The sequence below is a fragment of the Cheilinus undulatus genome, linkage group 1 (assembly GCF_018320785.1).
Source record: "Cheilinus undulatus linkage group 1, ASM1832078v1, whole genome shotgun sequence".
NCBI lineage: Eukaryota > Metazoa > Chordata > Actinopteri > Labriformes > Labridae > Cheilinus > Cheilinus undulatus.
Window position 1 is genome coordinate 38,594,514 of NC_054865.1, and position 17,272 is coordinate 38,611,785.

The 17,272-nt window shown below is 38.2% G+C and overlaps 1 protein-coding gene across 1 annotated transcript in view; it reads right to left on the reverse strand.

Annotated features, from left to right (window-relative positions):
* igdcc3 (immunoglobulin superfamily, DCC subclass, member 3) overlaps positions 1-17,272 on the reverse strand; it is a 142,291-nt gene that overhangs the window by 15,479 nt on the left and 109,540 nt on the right. Inside the window, exons 6-7 of the mRNA XM_041791902.1 lie at positions 14,000-14,158; positions 7,005-7,170 (exon numbers count right to left, since the gene is read on the reverse strand). Of these exons, the coding sequence (XP_041647836.1) occupies positions 7,005-7,170; positions 14,000-14,158 (325 nt within the window). The remainder of the gene's footprint in view (positions 1-7,004; positions 7,171-13,999; positions 14,159-17,272) is intronic.

Consider the following 17,272-nt stretch of genomic DNA (forward strand, 5'->3'; position numbering starts at 1 on the left):
TGTGTGAATGAAATGTACAATCGATTCCCCTTCCTTCCCTTGTCCGATTGGCTTTTGAAGGTCAGCATCATGAGAGATGGCTGAAGGGAGAAACCTCTGTGTGTGCATGTGTGTATTTCCACACAACCATACACAGTACACACATTAATTAAAATCTCTTTGCTAGGTATTTTGTGCTCACTGTATATCCGAGCTTCCCCTATCAGATAGTCTATTGTATATGTAAGAACAGCGTCACTGTGCAGCCCCGAGCTGCTGAATATCATTTGCATACCATTACAGTTGTTTTGGTGCGGTTCAGGGGGTAAAATGTGGCTCATGCTTCGCTGTTTTCCAGTTTTTCCTTCCTTTCAGTTCTAGCAGATGGCTTTGTAGGCCTCAGGTTAAACTCACCTTGGTGTGACTCTCCTTTTCATTCATATACAACTAAGACAAATAAGTGTTAAGCTCCATGGGTGAGCATTTTTGCTCTAGTTTTAACAAATAGGTTTGCTGTTCTACTACAACCTCCCACATGTGCATTAATTATTTCTACATAAAGAGGACAATTGGATAAACAGTTTTAACAATACCTTGTTTGACTAATAAATAGTATAAGTATAGCTCTTCATCCTCTTAAAATAATTAGTTTCTACACATAATTATTTCTCCCTTCTCGTTATCTGGTACAGTGGTGAGGATGTGGGCTGGGTGCTCTTTAAGCAGGTCTGAGGAAAAAGGAACATTAAGTCAAGCAGCATGCTTTGGCATGGCCAGAAACCCCCATATGGATAGATACATTCATGACAATGCGTAGTAAATACAATAAAATTAGTTCAAAAGCAATTAATCCTTGGTAGCATGGGTCTGAATATGAGGGTGCAACAAGCTTTATGCCACAAAGGAGGAGGCTGGGGTGGAGGAGGATAAGCTGTGCTGCATCAGCACTGATGCAAGCAAAGATTAGTGAGATGTACGTCATATTTAAATACACTGCTGTGATGAGAAAAAGAGCTGTGACTGGCTATGGGAGCTGGGAGGTAATAATTAGGATCAGCTGGCAGTCAGAAGATCATGGCTGGGCGTATAACTACCGTGACCTGCATGAACTATCGCTAGGCTTTATTTTAATCTTCTGTCCAATCGTTGTATTTTGTCAATGTTTAATATAAAAATACCTTGAAAATATGTTTTACTGTTAGAATAACTTTTAACTAGTAGTTAAAAACTACACTGCATCCTGGGATTCGACGCAACTTAAATTTTTTTTCTTTTTTTAAAGATTTATTTTGGGGCTTTTCTGCCTTTATTAGAAAGCGAAGATAAGGGGACAGAGCTGGAAACAGGGAAAACAGAGGGGTGAATGACATGCAGTGAAAGAGCAACAGGCTGGACCTGAACTAAACCCCTTTTTTCATTTAAAAAAATTGCTTAAATAATAAAATTAGAACAACACAAGGGACACAGGTCAAAAATCCTCCCCTCTATTGTCCAGTCCATTGGTTCTGCCACTGGGTCCAGGCCCCCCTAGAGGGAATTCAAGGCTTTATCTGCTCTAAGGCTGTCAAAATCAGGTTTGTGTCCATTTCATATGTATTTATTATAGGCCAACTAATCAAAGTTATATACTTAGACTTTATACATACAGTCACAAACTGCAGGAAATTCTGACCAATTAGAAAGGATTTGCCTTTCAAATCACACATTTTGGTCATAGTAGAGACAGTGATAATGATCAGATTGTAATGTGTTCACAGCAGAAAGTCTTCACAGAGCTGCTCTGTTCTTTAAATGGCTGACTGCATTTCCTGGTCAACTAGCTGAGTTTATGGGCTAATTAGCTAATGGTAGATCTCAAGCTGAGGCTTGCCTCCTTAACCAATCATGGTGCAGGCTTTGTGATGCATGAGATCCATATTACAGCAGGTCTATAGCCTTCACTAATGGTGGCAAGTGGAAACGCTGTGATGCTCTGACTCCCCGCTCTCTCGCTCTATCTCCCTCTATCTCCCTCTCTCTCTACTCATTTGTTCTTCCTGCCGACTCATCATTTTCTCTTTTGACCACCCGCTCATTTTTCTTCTCATTTTTTTCCTACATCTACGTCTGGCCTCTCATGTATTTCTTCCCTCTCTGTTTTTCTCCTTTGTTATTCCCTCGCTCCATCTCCATGACTGATACAGACTTGTGGAGCCATGTGGGAGTGGACGGGTGTGTGTTAGTGAGTGTGTGAGCAATGGCGGTGTCTGCCCCCTTCACTCACAGCTACGGAGTGCAAGTATTGATTTTTTTGGTGCATATCTAATTTATTCACTTCATATTTCTCTCACTGAATAATAACAACATGCACGGATGGTTGGCTGCCAGGGTCAACAGGAAAAATTGAACTTGCTGTGTGCAGTTATGCTTAACTGAGTTTTACTCAGAAACACATTTGCTGGATGGATGGAGTGTAGTGGTTTGCAAGCACACATCCAGACAGATTAGCAACAGGCTGGAAGATACTTTCTAAGTAATGTCTTTAAACCAAGCAGCAAGCTCCAGGGTTGAAAAATGAAGCCAATTCAGAACTGTACAGTAGCTCCTCAACTGTGCATTTGAGAAAGCAAAGTACTCACCATAAGGTCTCATATTTAAAGCTAGCTCTGTATTTTTGAAGTGAGATTGCATGAAGTACTTCATGCAACCTCTTCTGAAGGTAAAGGAAAAGTATGTAGTGTGGTGAAGTAGTTAGAAAACAAAGTGGCATGCAAGAAGAAAAGTAAAGCACCGCAAGTTTTCTGAACATAGTATATGTTTACCCAACACTCTTAAGCTTAGTCTTCTTAAGTTTAGGTAAACTGCATACTACAAATGGCTCTGTCAGCAGTAATGTATTGCCTTGATTTCATGTTGGCTTTCCAGGCAGTCCCTCATTAAAGGTGCCACAGTGACTGGCATTTCCTCTGCCTAACATGTAGGATGGTTTACCCTTATATTGATTTTATAAATCAATCATGACTGAAACTTTTCAATAACCTTTTTTCTAATTGGCTTGGACTGTTCTGTTGTCTTCATGTGTAATGGTAGCCAGGAATACCGATTGTCCAGTGACTGGACCTTCCAGATGCAGGTATCTTTATACTATAATCACTTGAAACACATTCACTGCACTCATGTGATCCCCATTTCACTAATTGTGAGACTGCTAACACCAGTTGGCTTGACTTCTGTTGAAGTAGGACAGTCACTTTAAAGGGGGTGAATATTTATGCAGTCACTTATTTTTCAATACACATTTGTCATTCAACATTACTTTGTAGAAACTGATTTTCACTTTGGCATTAAAGAGTTTTTTTTTTTAAGTAGACCAAATTGTACTGACCATTATTGATTTATGAAATCTATAAAAGAGTAAACCATCCAAGGGGTTGAATACTTTCTATAGGAACTGTACTTGCTTTTGACAATTACTTTACAAAACTTCACTTAAAAAATACCGAACTATCCCTCTGAAATGTCATCTCTCATGGCAGAAATACACGTTTGTGTCAGTTCTTGGTCTCTATAGCTCATCTCTCTCTATCTGTAAAAACTGTACAGGGTGGGAGATGGTGGCGGTGGTTGGTGGCATTGAAGATCTGTTCTGAAACAGATCTTCAATGCCGCATACAGCACTGATATAGCCGGAGCAACAGGAGGCCTTTCCCGCCAAAGTGGAGTGCTGATAATGGTAACTAACAGCTCTTTGCGGGGTCCTCCTCCTCATGACATTCCTGGGGACTGGCATGGGAAAGCATCCAACATCCAGTCAATACACTGCTCACATACAAAGGCACAAATAAATTGAGGCTCATGTCTTGGCAGGCGTGAATTCAAGCAGCTGCTGTGTGAGCAGCAACAGAGAGGCAGAGAAATTGAGCATTTGATGAAGCCAATGATCAGATCGAGGCAACAGTGATCATTACTGACATCCATGACGGTGGGAGCCGGGATGATTTGTTGAGAAATGTGATCTCTCTAAGATAATGCTTCTAGAAATCGATTTTTATCCAGACTCTTTGAAGACTTTTTTTTCTCAAGAAGGTAAATGGTCCATCAAGGTTCCTGAAAAATGTAAAGGCTAAAAAGAAAAGTGTCTGCCTGCAGGGTAAACACAGCTATGAGAATTTCTCATAGCTGTCAACCTAAAGCTACTTTTATCAATGGTTTATAAATCATCTACACCATGTACGTAAATAATTTATTTCCCTTTAACAAAGTTATTAAATGAGACTTGTGATGTCTTACGTCTGTAGCAAATATCAATCCCATGTCATGTTTACCTGTAGAATATACATACTTCATGTAAAATAAGATTTATTCATTGTATTTATATAATTATGTAAGCAAACATTGTCTACACTTGTCTATCCTTAAAGATAGATGACTTTTCTTGTATTGACTCTGCCCATTTTGTGGTATTTTGTGTAGGATGAGATTTCTTTTATATGAACTGACAAAAATGGTGACGTTTTCTGTGCAGTTATGAACACTATATCGCTCTGTACTGCATACCATCCACCATCCAGGATGGGATGGGATGGGATGGGATGGGTTAGGATGGGATCGGATAGGATAGAATAGGATAGGATAGGATAGGATAAAATGGGATGAGATGGGATAAGATAGGATAAGTTAGATTAGGATAGGATAGGATAGGATGAAGGGGTAGGATCCAATGGGATCAGATCAGATGAAAGGGAAAAAGGCGATGGTATGGGATGATAGGATAGGACTGGATCTGAAAGTATAGGATCAGATAGGATTGGATAAGATGGGATAGGATGGGATGGAATAGGGTGGGATAGGATAGGATAAGTAGGACAGGATGATAGTTTAGGATAGGATAGAATATGATGGGATGGTATGGGTTGGGATGATAGGCTAGGAAAGGGCTTGATCTGAAAGGATAGGATACTATAGGATAAGATGGTATGGGTTGGGCTTGGGATTGGATAGGATAGAATAGGATAGGATAGGATAGGATCAATCAGATCTGAGCAGATGGGATTGGATGGGATCAGATAGGATTGGATAGGATAGGATGCTGTATAAAATAATTTAACTGTATATATTTTCTGACTATATACAATGCTTAACAAATTTATTAGACCACCTGTCATATTTGTCTCAGAGACCATCCAGCATCATGAAGTGTTTTAATGCGGACTCTTTCATTTTCAGTGAGCTCTCCACGTTTTACCATTTTGAGCAGGAATGAGGGATTTCAAACTGAATTCCCTCAAATTTGAGCCGGCTCGCTGGGCTTCTCTGAGAAGTCAGAAATTAATCAAGCATAACATTCAAGCACTAAGACTAATTTTTCTCTTCAGGAACACAAGTAAATAACTATAATTTGACATATTTATCAAGAAATATTAATGTGCTTTACTAATTTTTCTTTTTTTTTGTAAATCAGTAAATTTGAAAATTCATGGATAACAATAATAATGATATTTTAGCATTAAAAATATCATTGGATTAAAGAGCTTCTATATATTGGTGTATTAAACCGTTGCAGAAACATAAAAAATGATTATGGTAATTACCAATGTTGTTAATTTAGGGCAGCTGTGGCATAAACCTTACTTTGGTTAGGGTTAGGGTGGTCTAATAAATTTGTTAAGCACATCTCTTATTATGTTAAAAAAAAAAACTCTGAAGTTGTCAGAAACAAAGAAAATGATAAGCCTTACCAAATAAAAGGAGGACTTGGCATGTGTTGCAGCCCTACACTCTAAGAAATGAAATGTTGATTTTACTTAACTAAGTTATGTCAACTGGTTCCACATAACTGTGTTGTTTAAAATGGAAAAGCAAGACACGAGTAATGTGAACAAAGTAAAATTAAGTAAATCTAACTAAATTATCTTACTTTAAAGTTACATGATATTACTACAGTGCATAACCACAACAACATTATGTTGGATTTACTGACACTACATTAAGTTAACTTAATATGATTGAGTTCAACTAACTTAACACAGATGAATATTATTAATGTGGTAGGTTTGTGTTAATACAACACCTCAGTTGTACTGGTTAAATGACAAAATTAAATAAATACAATATAAGTTGCAGGGCTGCACAGTGCACTGATACAAATGTTTTGGTGATCCTACTAATTTTATTAATTTTAGCAGTTGCACAAAAGAAATTTTCTTAGATTCCACAAATGTTTTTTTTTTCATATTACCATTTCATCTAAGGTGGTCCAACTTGTGCAGTCATTTGCAGTAATGATTGTTAGTCATCCACTAAATCAGTAGGTAAAGTTTCACCAGTGTCAATGTGCTATCTTCCATTCATTGACACTAACAACAGTAACATTGCCCTGTGTAGGCGGGACCTCTTTAATTGAGACATGGTGCACTTTATTCAAATATTTTATTTAACCTTTATTTAACCAGGAGAAAACCTCTTTGAGATTAAAAATCTCTTTTTCAAGAGTGCCCCGGCCAAGACAGCAGCAGCAAACTGAGTGTATAAAGGTTTAGTGCCCAAAGGCATTTTGGGAAAACTGCAGATTTGTCAAAACTCAAATATTTTGAGTAATAACCAAGTGTTGGCTACATCTTGATACCTATAGCTATAACCTTATACAAACAAGCAATATGTGATTAAAAAATACTGTTACACCACTTGCACTGCTACATGGCGCACAAGTGGTGATGGTTGTTTTGCTCCGTAGATATTGCGCATGTCTGAGAATGCGTCATAGTAGAGTATCATTGCGTGCGTGTTGGATTTAAGTGAGATGGTTATGTTCGTTTTAATCAACTGTGTTTTGTAGCCTTGAAATCTCTTACTGTTAAGTTATTCCAATGAAACCTTGTTAAGTTTTTTCTAAAAACTTAAAAAGTTAGAGTAATTTTAACACAACAAAGTTACATAATATGAACAACATCACTATTTCATTTCTTAGAGTGTATATAACCGCAGTAATTTTTATGAGAATATTCAGATCAAAATGAGGTGAAAAGGAGGTCTATGATATTATCTACCTGTTATTGTTCCTGAGTTTGACATGTCCCCCAGGCTCCAGAATCTGCCCGTTCTTTAGCCAGGTGAGCTGAGGCTCAGGCTCACCCTGGGCCTGGCAGGTGAAGATGGCGGTGGTGCCGACGGGCCGAGCAATGGACTGTGGAGCCTGAACAAACTCTGCAGGAGCTGGAAAAGAGAGTAAGCAGAAAATAAGATAAGAAGGATTCAATAAACAGAGTAAGAAGGATATGAAGAAATAGTGAATATGAAAGAAGACAAATACGGCAGCCTGCAGGAAAATTAGATAGCTGCCATTTATTAATAAAGAGTGATGTACTGCATTATAAGTGCGTGGTGTAAACACTGCTGCAAATCTATGATTCAGGCTCAATTATTAGGATTACAAGAGACACCAGATCAATTCAGATACATCGAAACAAAAGAGAGGGAGAGAGGAGAGCAGAAAATGGTGAGAACCTAATGAGAACATGTGGGTGTAGAAAAAAACCCTATCTGAAATTTAATGCTCTTTAAGACAGCAACACATTTACAAGAAAATAAAGTGATGCAGTTTATAGCTTCATCATCTCCCCTCTCATACCATCCTACAGGCCTCAAGCTATGGTCAATTAGTGCTAATAACTTATTCATATGAAACGGTCCTCTTAGAGAAGGTACTTGTCTCCAAATTGCAGAGTAATTAAAGTTACATCCGGTGGAGTTTAATTCCGAGGTTGGTGTTTTTTATTTGAGCTGACAGACAGAGAAGTATGGTATCATCTCCACCGCACTCATTATTGTCCCAGTGGTTATCAGTGATTTGATAACCTGAATTATTTATGCCGTTATTAACTCCAAGAAGAATGTTATGGTAATTAAAATATCTCAGAGTCATCACTAGAGGGTAGGACGCTGGAACACTGAGCATATCATATCACCCCTTGTTAAAAAAAAAAAAAAGAAAAAGCTCTTATCTTTTTTCACTCCCAGTCATTTAGCTCTATGACTTATTCCCCAGTAGAAGTGGGAGACTGGATTTAAAATTACTGCTTTAACACCAGTAATAGTTGGCAAAATATAAAAGGGATTCTCTTCTTAAAATAGTCTAAAAGCAGAGAGAAATCTGGAAATGAATATATATCCAAGCTGCCACCTCCAGTACTGAAAATAAAGGCAAAGCAGAGGTGCAAAAAAACTGCAGTTTCTCCAGTGTCCACTAGAAGCTATCTGCAAATTCCCAAAAAATCCCTAAAAAGTCCCATGTAGTCACTACTTTTTAAAGATTTTACATAAAGATGTTGACTCTGTATACAGGTGTCATGATTCTTGCTCTGGTTTCAATCCCTAGTACATTTATAGTCTCAAGTGTATTGACCAATCACGAATCAGCAGGCTTTGGCATATACAGATCAAAAGCTCAGTGTGGAAAAACAGGTAGAACTTTATGTTTAATTTCATATCAGCTCCTATCAGGGGTATCCCGACAATCATTTATTTGTCTCTGAACAGATATCTGCATAAGCTAACAATCAATATAACTCGAACCATTAAACCTGAGCAACAGATATGCTTTTTAAAAAGACTGGTGGTGGTGGGGCATTCTGCCTTTATTATGATAGGACAGCTGAGGAGAGACAGGAAATATAGAGAAAGAGAGAGTGGGGGAAGACATGCACCAAACAGCGTCAAGACCGGGAAACCATCTCATGACCAGTGTGTTGAGGACTATAGCCTCTGCAAATGGGCGCCTCCTCTAGCCTACACTGAAAAAAGACAATCATGGAACCACTTTAAAAAATGGCTTCAACATTGTTACAAGCAACTTATTTAAGTTTATTCAACTTAAGTAAATAAGATGAAACTCAAGTAAACTTCATGCAACTTGTTAATTTGAGTTGAATAATGTGAATCTCATGTGAAGTCTATTGCTTGTAAAAAAACTGAACCGAGCTAAACAGGCGCCAAAGCCACAGATTTGGCTTGACTTGTTAAACTTGATTTGTGTTTTGATTCAATTCAATTCAATTCAATTTTAATTTTCTTTCTTGAAGAGATCTGTTACTGCCAAATCAGTGTAACTGGTTATAATAAAAGAATCTGAAAGGACATGTTTCTGAATGGCATCAAAACTTCTATTAGCTTTTGTAACAGAAGAAGTGGAGATCAAGCTGACTGTCCACTTGTTAGACAATCTAGGATGGTGTAGTAAAAATTAAGAGCACAGAGAATTTTAACATGTGTACCAATTGTGTTTACAGAGCTACTTCAGTTGTGTGATGGCACCAGAGTATTTTGGTAAAAATCAAAATCACAATTAATTGCACTTTTTACATTGTTTATGATTGATGAACGATTATTCCACCCTCAACCTCCGACTTTGTTTGTTCTGTAAATATTTCTGTGATTTCAAAACAAAAAACTGACAGGAACAGGCACGGATTAACATTTATGGTTATTTATCAGTGGAAATGAAAATGTTTTTTGTAAAAAGTCTAATTGTGGACCTTAATTAATCATTATTAGTGCAGTTAATCTTGACAGCCCTAGTATTTAAAGATAAGGTGTGTGATGAAATGTTTCAAAACAGCATCTGCATCCATCATAATGAAGAAATATGGGCATAGTTTTTCAAAAACAAAGAGCTTAACCAAACAGAACACATCATGTCTACACAGACTGTATCAAATAGCAGGATTGATTTATTGTACATTGTGTATCTCTCTGTTATATCCCACACTTATGCATTTTAGACATATTTTTCTTAAACTATCTTTTGCTGTTTTCTCCTTCTTTGTTTTTTATTTCCCTCTGTTTTTCCTCCTGTTTTTTCCTCCTCTCATCCCCACCCTGGACAAAATGCCGCCTGACACTTTTTCAATGTAAGCGTTTCCATTCTCCCTTTGGAAAAGCAAAGGGACCCTTAGGCACCTGAATGGAGGCTGCTGACAGCGTGTGATGGTCCCTTCATTTATCTCTCTCTCTTTCTCTCTCTCATTTGCCGTGCTCTGTGAGGGCCGTCTTAAAGGTGAAGGTCAGATGGAGCCGGGGAAGATATTGATTTGCACCTGTATGGGTGTGGGTTAGATTATCAGCCCCATCCATCCATCTTGCTCTTGTTTTTCCCCTTTGGCTTCTCACACTTCAACTCCTCCTCCGCTCTTTGTTCCTCTTGTCTCTCTTTTTGTTCCCCGCAGGAGCCAAAATGAAGCTAATTGATTTACTGTACCGGTGCATTTGTCTGATGGGTGATGGGTTCATAAGCGCTCTTGTCTGCATTCATCTGGAGTTAGAGTTCCTGACCGCGGAACTCCTCTTCTGAATTGATAGCCATTGATGCCCTCTCATATTCTCAGAGGTGCCGAGAGGCTTATTAACACTACACTAATAGACCGATCCTTCAGGGGTGTGCAGTATGGCTTTGTTTTTCTCTCCTTATAATGAAACTGGACTAAAATGCATGTACTGTATTTGGAGTAGGTGTGGAAAGGCACACCTTAAATCCAAATAGATCAATAAAAAATCTAAAGACTTTGACACATCATTAACATCCCGGGCTTTTCTTCTTCTTCCAACCTGCTGTGCAGAGAGCCTTGTCTTACACTTGACAGCCTGATAAAATGAAATATTGATCAGGATCAATACAGCTATAGGCTGAAGCAAAGTGTGGTTCATCTGATCAATATGTGAGTGAGGCAGATGTTGGATGTTTCCTGCTTGGTGACAGTTAATGCAGCAGGCCACCCATACATTCCTTCAACTCTTTCTGACTAACTCACCATCAAACAATTTCATGAGACCATAACTAGTAACCACATGGAAAAGACCGGTAATGAGATAAAACTTTGATAAGAATTTAACATTTAAAATCTCCTGATGTACTTATTTTAGATGTTGTACTTACATTTCCTCTTTATATTGTGTTTTATTATTTTCATGTTAATATTGTAATGAATGTGTTTAATTGTTTCTTCATCTTTGTGGCAGTGTTGATTCAATCGACTAAAAATATGACAAAAATTTTCATGAGCTAACTTTTTTCCTTGAGGAGAACAAGGCTGAAGAAGCTCTCTGTTAATAAAAGCTTTGTCGAAAAGTAAGGTTAGTTTCTGTCAAGGAGACTTAAACAAGACTAAAATGTTAGTGCCTTTACAAAGTATTTCCTTGTATATGTTTTTTTTACCCTTTTATGGATTTTATAAATCAGTCGAGGTCAGTATAATTTAGCTTTTGGTAAAAAAAATAAAAAATCCTTTTTAAAGGCAAAGTGAAAACAGATTTCTACAAATTTATGTCACTTTAATAAATAAGTAATATTAAATAAGTGACTGCATAAATATTCACCCCCTTCAAGTCAGTATTTCATAGCTGACAAAACCTTCAGCTGCAATCACAGCTCTGAGTCTGTATGGATAGGTCTCAGTCAGGCTTGCACATCTGGACACTGCAAGTTTACTCCATTCTTCTTTGCAAAACTGCTCAAGCTCTGTCAGGTTGCACAGGGGTCGGGCATGAACAGCCCTTTTCAAATCCAGCCACAATTTCTCCATTGGATTGAGGTCTGGGCTTTGAGTCGGCCACTCCAGAACATTCACCTTGTTATCTTTAAAACATTTCCACAAAGCTTTGCTGTATGCTTCAGGTCATTGTCTTCCTTAAAAATAAATCTTCTCCCAAGCTGTAGTTCTCTTTCAGACTGAGTAAGATTGTCCTTCAGGACTTTCCTAAGTTTTCTGCATTCATTTTACGCTATACCTTGCCACTCTCCCATAAAGTCTGACTTGTGAAGAACCTGCTGTATGCAGAGTCTCTCCCATCTCAGCTGCTGAAGCTTGTAACTCCTTCAGAGTAGTCACTGGTGTCTCGATGGCCTCTGTCACTCGTCTCCTTCTTGCACGGTCACTCATTTTGTTAGGACAGCCTGATCTGGGCAGATTTTGCTTGTGCTATGTTCCTTCCGTTTCTTGATGATGGATTTAACTGAACTCCAGGGAATGTTCAATGCCTTAGAATTATTTTTGGATCCATCCCCTGACTTATACTTTTCAATGACTTTCTCTCTGATTAGCTTGGAGTGTTCTTTTGTCTTCATGGTGTAGTGGTAGCCAGAAACACTGATTATCCAGTGACTGGACCTTCCAGTCACATCCCCTGCACTCAGGTGATCACCATTTCACCATTCACTCATTGAGTCATGTGAGTCTGCTAGCATCAACTGGCTGGACCTCTGTTGAATTAAGTCAGTTACTTTAAAGGGGGTCAACATTTATGCGGTCACTTATTTTGCCTTACGTATATTTTATAAAAATTTACATTACTTTTTAATGTAGTAATCTGTTTCGAGCAGTGACCCTTAAAGTCTTCACACAATGACATCACAAAAACTTAGCCTTGTTTGGAGGTAAGATTCAGAGTGAAGAGCTTGAGGGTACTTCATCTCTCTTTTGCTGTAACATCTCATGTGACGGTTGCTTAGTTATCTTGTAAGAAATGGCTTGATTCTCTAGTGACGAGTGCTGCTACGGGCTGTTATTTTGTATTGTATTGTATTGTATGTATTTGACTAACACTGACTGCTTTCACTTTTACTTCATTTAAATGATACATATATTTTGTACATTTGGCCTGTGAGATCAAATACTACATTTAAAGCTAACTTTAATGCAATAAAATTCATTTTATCTTTTTGGGGGGTGGAATGGGGGTTTCTTTCTGTCACCAGAAAAGGGAAAAGACTCATAACCCACACACAAAGAAAGCAGATGAAAATAATCTCTTATCAAAGAATTTGTTAAGCTGTGAAAGTGTTCAATTTTAAAGCTGAGGGTATGAAAGATGCACCTTTGAGATGACAATGCGCTGAATAAAACACATTAAATCAAAGCCTAGGCTTGCAAGCTTAAAGTAAATTACAAATGTGAAAAATTTACACATTCTCTCAGTTCTGAGGCTGTTAGAAACATTGTCTCTAAAGACTCAAAGAAAACGGGCAACTTTCTTTCTCAATTATAACAATTTTATTTTGTTGTTTTGATTTGATTCCCACAATAAAAGACTCCAATTATCATTGATGACTTTTATTATGAAAAGCAACATCAGGAAATGGAATGTTGTCAGCAACAATAATTTTTTAGAATTTGAGAGGATCGTATTTCTTGTGAGTGGGTGTGGCTTCATTCAAAACATTCAACTGACACGCCCACACCATTTTAGGGCAGATATTAATGCCTCATTTTTCATGATTTTGAAGCTTAATTTTATAAACATAGAGATTTTTTTTTTCATGACTGAAATTTGGCCTGGCGAGTCATAACACAGTGGCCTGTCATACAACAAACCTACAACTGAGTTTTTTTTCACTTCACAGGGACTTTAAAGTTTTAGCGTTTAGTAGACATTCTAAATGGCATTCAAAAGCAATATTATATAAAAGAGATAAACAAACCCCTTATTTCATCATAAATTTTCACCGTGTGCATTTGTTTAGGATGTTTTAGTTAGACTCAACCCCTTTATCTGCCCCTGGAGGTGCTAAATAGCTTGTTTGTGGCACTCAGATCATGGCTTGATGCCAAAAACATTCGTTATACCCGATAAAGGTAAACAGGATGATGTTACGTACTAAGCTAGTTAACTTCAAACATCTGACTGCTACTTGGCAAGTACTCTCGTCTGTGAAAGGTTTGGCATGCCTGGGTTGGCAGAGGTGCTAAAAAACATTTGTAGCTTGAATCAAAACCCTTGAGTCTGACAGATCTGCACCTCCCAGTAGTTCAGAATTAAGGATTTAAAAGTCCACCCACATGAAACCCACATGTGTTCAAGAGCAAAACACTCACTTGAAAACATCATATTGAAGCCTATAAAGGTATCAGAGAGGTCCACCCACAGAAATCACAAGCTTTAACTTATCACCTGTCCACAGATGTTTTGTGGGATTTAATTCCTTCAAACATTCACAAACATAAAACTCCCACATAACCTTTAGAAAATAAGGAATCCTTTTATCCAGACTCACCTTGGACCACAAGACGTCCCTGAGCTGTCCTGCGAACACGAGTGCCTGGTTTGTTGGCAGCACACACGTAAACCCCCGAGTGCTGTACACCAACATCTGAGATCATCAGGTTCCCTGTGCCGAGCACCTGGATTCCCTCCACACCGATCGGTCGGCCATCTTTACAGTAAAGAAAAAACAGAGCGGATGAGAAGGAGAAAGAGTTTACCCTATATAGAGAAACAAAAAGACTTTGTATAAAGATCAGACAACTGCTGACAAGAAGCCGTAATTAAACTTGGACCAGTTTACAGCCACATGTTGTCAGAGGTGCTATTTCTGTCTCTATCAGAGGTCAAGGCTGCAGCTTTCACAGTGAAGTGATGCTCAGAATTGTAATGTCTTGTGATGCAGCTGCCAGTATAAAAAAGTAAATTTGTCATGATATCAGATTTTTAAACTTCAGGACCATACTAGTTAAAATCAAACTATGTTAATAGCCACCATGGCAGCAAAATCATAAGTCCTAGGTATACTATACTGGTTTATCATTTGTGTTGAATGACCAAAAACTGCAGGCAGACTTCTGCATATTCTAATAATAGTGCCTATATACTGGAGACATGCCCTCTCTTTTTCACTTATGGCAGTTTTTATTTTAAAATGATGACTGAAAAGCCATGTTTCTTTAATGTCTGGGTACTTTTCAGTGAAAACAATGATTTAAAAACAGAGATTGTATCTTTTATAAAGCATATAGTATCAAAAAGTATTTCCAATTTGAAGGCTCCTGTTGAGTATTTGTAAAGACCAGTCTGGTCTTTAACTGCTGGCAAGGAAGACTCATTAAACCTGGTCCAGTTTATAGCCACAAGCTGACTGAAGTGGTTCTATATCTGTCCCTCCCAGAGGTCAGGGCTGCAGCTTTCACAGTGTGATTCGAAGAATTGTTATGTCTTGTGATGCAACTATCTGTACAACAAACACAAGGATGAGCGAGATGAAGGTCACTGAGTTTGTTGTGTGAGTGCTTCCTGTTCTGTAATGAGTTGTGTTTGCCAACAGCAGTGCCAAACCCTAAAGTCTATTTCTCCTTAGCAATAATCTTCACGTTTTTCAGTGTTTCACAATGAGTTAATGTTTTTATTATACAGGAAGCTCTGTAATGAATGTTCTGTTAATTAAAGTTTCACACCCGCCCAGGGACATTTTTCTCTGTGCCTCTTTCTGACAAAACCACCGAGTTCATTTTATTTCAAAGAGGAGATGTTGCGTCCCCGACTGAGGGAGCAAAAAGTCTAACTGTAACTCCTAATCTCTTATCTCCTCCATGGCTCCCTCCTCTCTGTACTTTCTCTGTACCAACACGATAAGCCTACATTTTCCTTTGCTCCCTATCTGCAGTCTCTACCCCAACAATGGCTTCAGTCTGTCCGTGATATTAGCTCAGGGGCCAAGGGGGCATTTAATCTCATCTCTGATTTCCACCTGCAGCTTGTAAGACCTGCACAGTCCAGATTTGAAGTGTTAAAAAGGGCGGCCAGGGAGGCAGGGAGATTGGCACCAACTGGACACATGCAGAGGCAGGAGATCCAACACAAACCATATGGTCATTAGTCAGCACAGAATCTTAAGGTGTGCTTTCACTCTTAATGCAAATAGTTATGGGACTCTGAATGAAAACCCTTATAAATATGTCAAAATAAAATGAACAAAAAAGATAATCAAACAAAACAATATAAAAACTAGAGATGCTTCTAGACCAGTGGTTCCCAGCTTTATTTTTTCCTTAGGGAACCCCTGCTCTAACAAAACTTACACACCAGGACTCTCTTGGAAAAAGTGAAACATCAATTTTAATTTCTATTGGCAAAAATATGCAAGCATATTCACAAATTTTCATGAAATTACCATAAAAATTTCCCAAACTATCTAAACAAATTCCAACAAAGTTATGTCTCTCTAAAAGTTTCATAAAATTCCTGAAAATTTCAAAGCAGTTTCTCCCAACATGCTAAGTACATCCCTCAAACTTCAATGGACATTCAGGACAGTTGTCTTCAAAAATTCAAATGAATGATCACTATGTCAAAAGCAAAAATGTAATGTCCTCATATGTTCATGCAGTCTTAGGAGGTTCCAGAAGAATTCAGAATCTATTATCTAATAAATCATCAGAATATTTTTCATGAAAGATGAAAACTAAACCATTAGCCAGTCCAGCATGTTTAACATGGGCGCTTCGGTGTTTGTAGTAAGTCTTGTGTATCATGTAATCTTGCAGTGATGGATTAAGAAGGTGACATATTTCTAATTATTGAGATGAAATAAATCAATCTGACTACCAAAGTGGTTCTTCTCTGCATTTGTCACTATTACAAGTTCTATTGCTATTTCTGCATTTTTCCATTATCACAGTAACTCTCTTATTGACAAGAATCAGACTGAGCCCTTCCTTTTCCAGACAAAAGCAGCCTTGTTCTTTTCTTGCCTTGTTTTACTTTACTTCTCTCTCTCCCTCCTTCCCCCTCCATCAGTTTCTCTCTGTCAGCCACTAATTAACTTAGTGTCAGAAAAGAAAGAGCACAAGCTAGCCGGCTGCACTGCTGTTTCGATGAATAGCAGCAAACAAACTCTGGCATTAAGGGGTGACTGATGTGAAACTATCAGATTCATTATGCAGCTTATCCCAGCCTCCCCGCTGTAATCTAATACATACAAATCCCATCGTGTTAGCATTTCATTCTAGCAACATTGTGTAAGGCAATACCCCCAATCTGATTATGTCCAACTGTTTGGGAGGGGCGAGCAATTTACATTTGGGACAGCAAATCAGATGGGATAATAGGTAAAGAAAACAGATAGCAGATTGAAAAATTGGTCACGACAGACTTTGAGTGATAGTCAAGAGAAAAAAGCACATGGAAGGAAAGGAGAAACTAATCGTATCTGTCTCTGCACCTCAAAGCAATTACTCAGAGGCTCTCCGCTGTTTCGAAGGAGGTTCAGCTTCAGGAGGAGATGAAACATGCATTCATCAACACACAGAAATGTTTAGCCTCAAGGCCTAATGTTGAATACCTTTGCTTCGTGTATACACAACAGATGCTCCACCGTATCACATGTACTCTGTGCATACATGTCTATTACACAATACAGGAAGATCCAAGGTAAAACATACAAACACTTGAAGACACTGAGTACATACAACCCCCACGAAACACTCTGATTTCCACATGCATGAGCACACACAGTGATTGTACTTCAGCTCAGTGTCACATATGCACATAAATT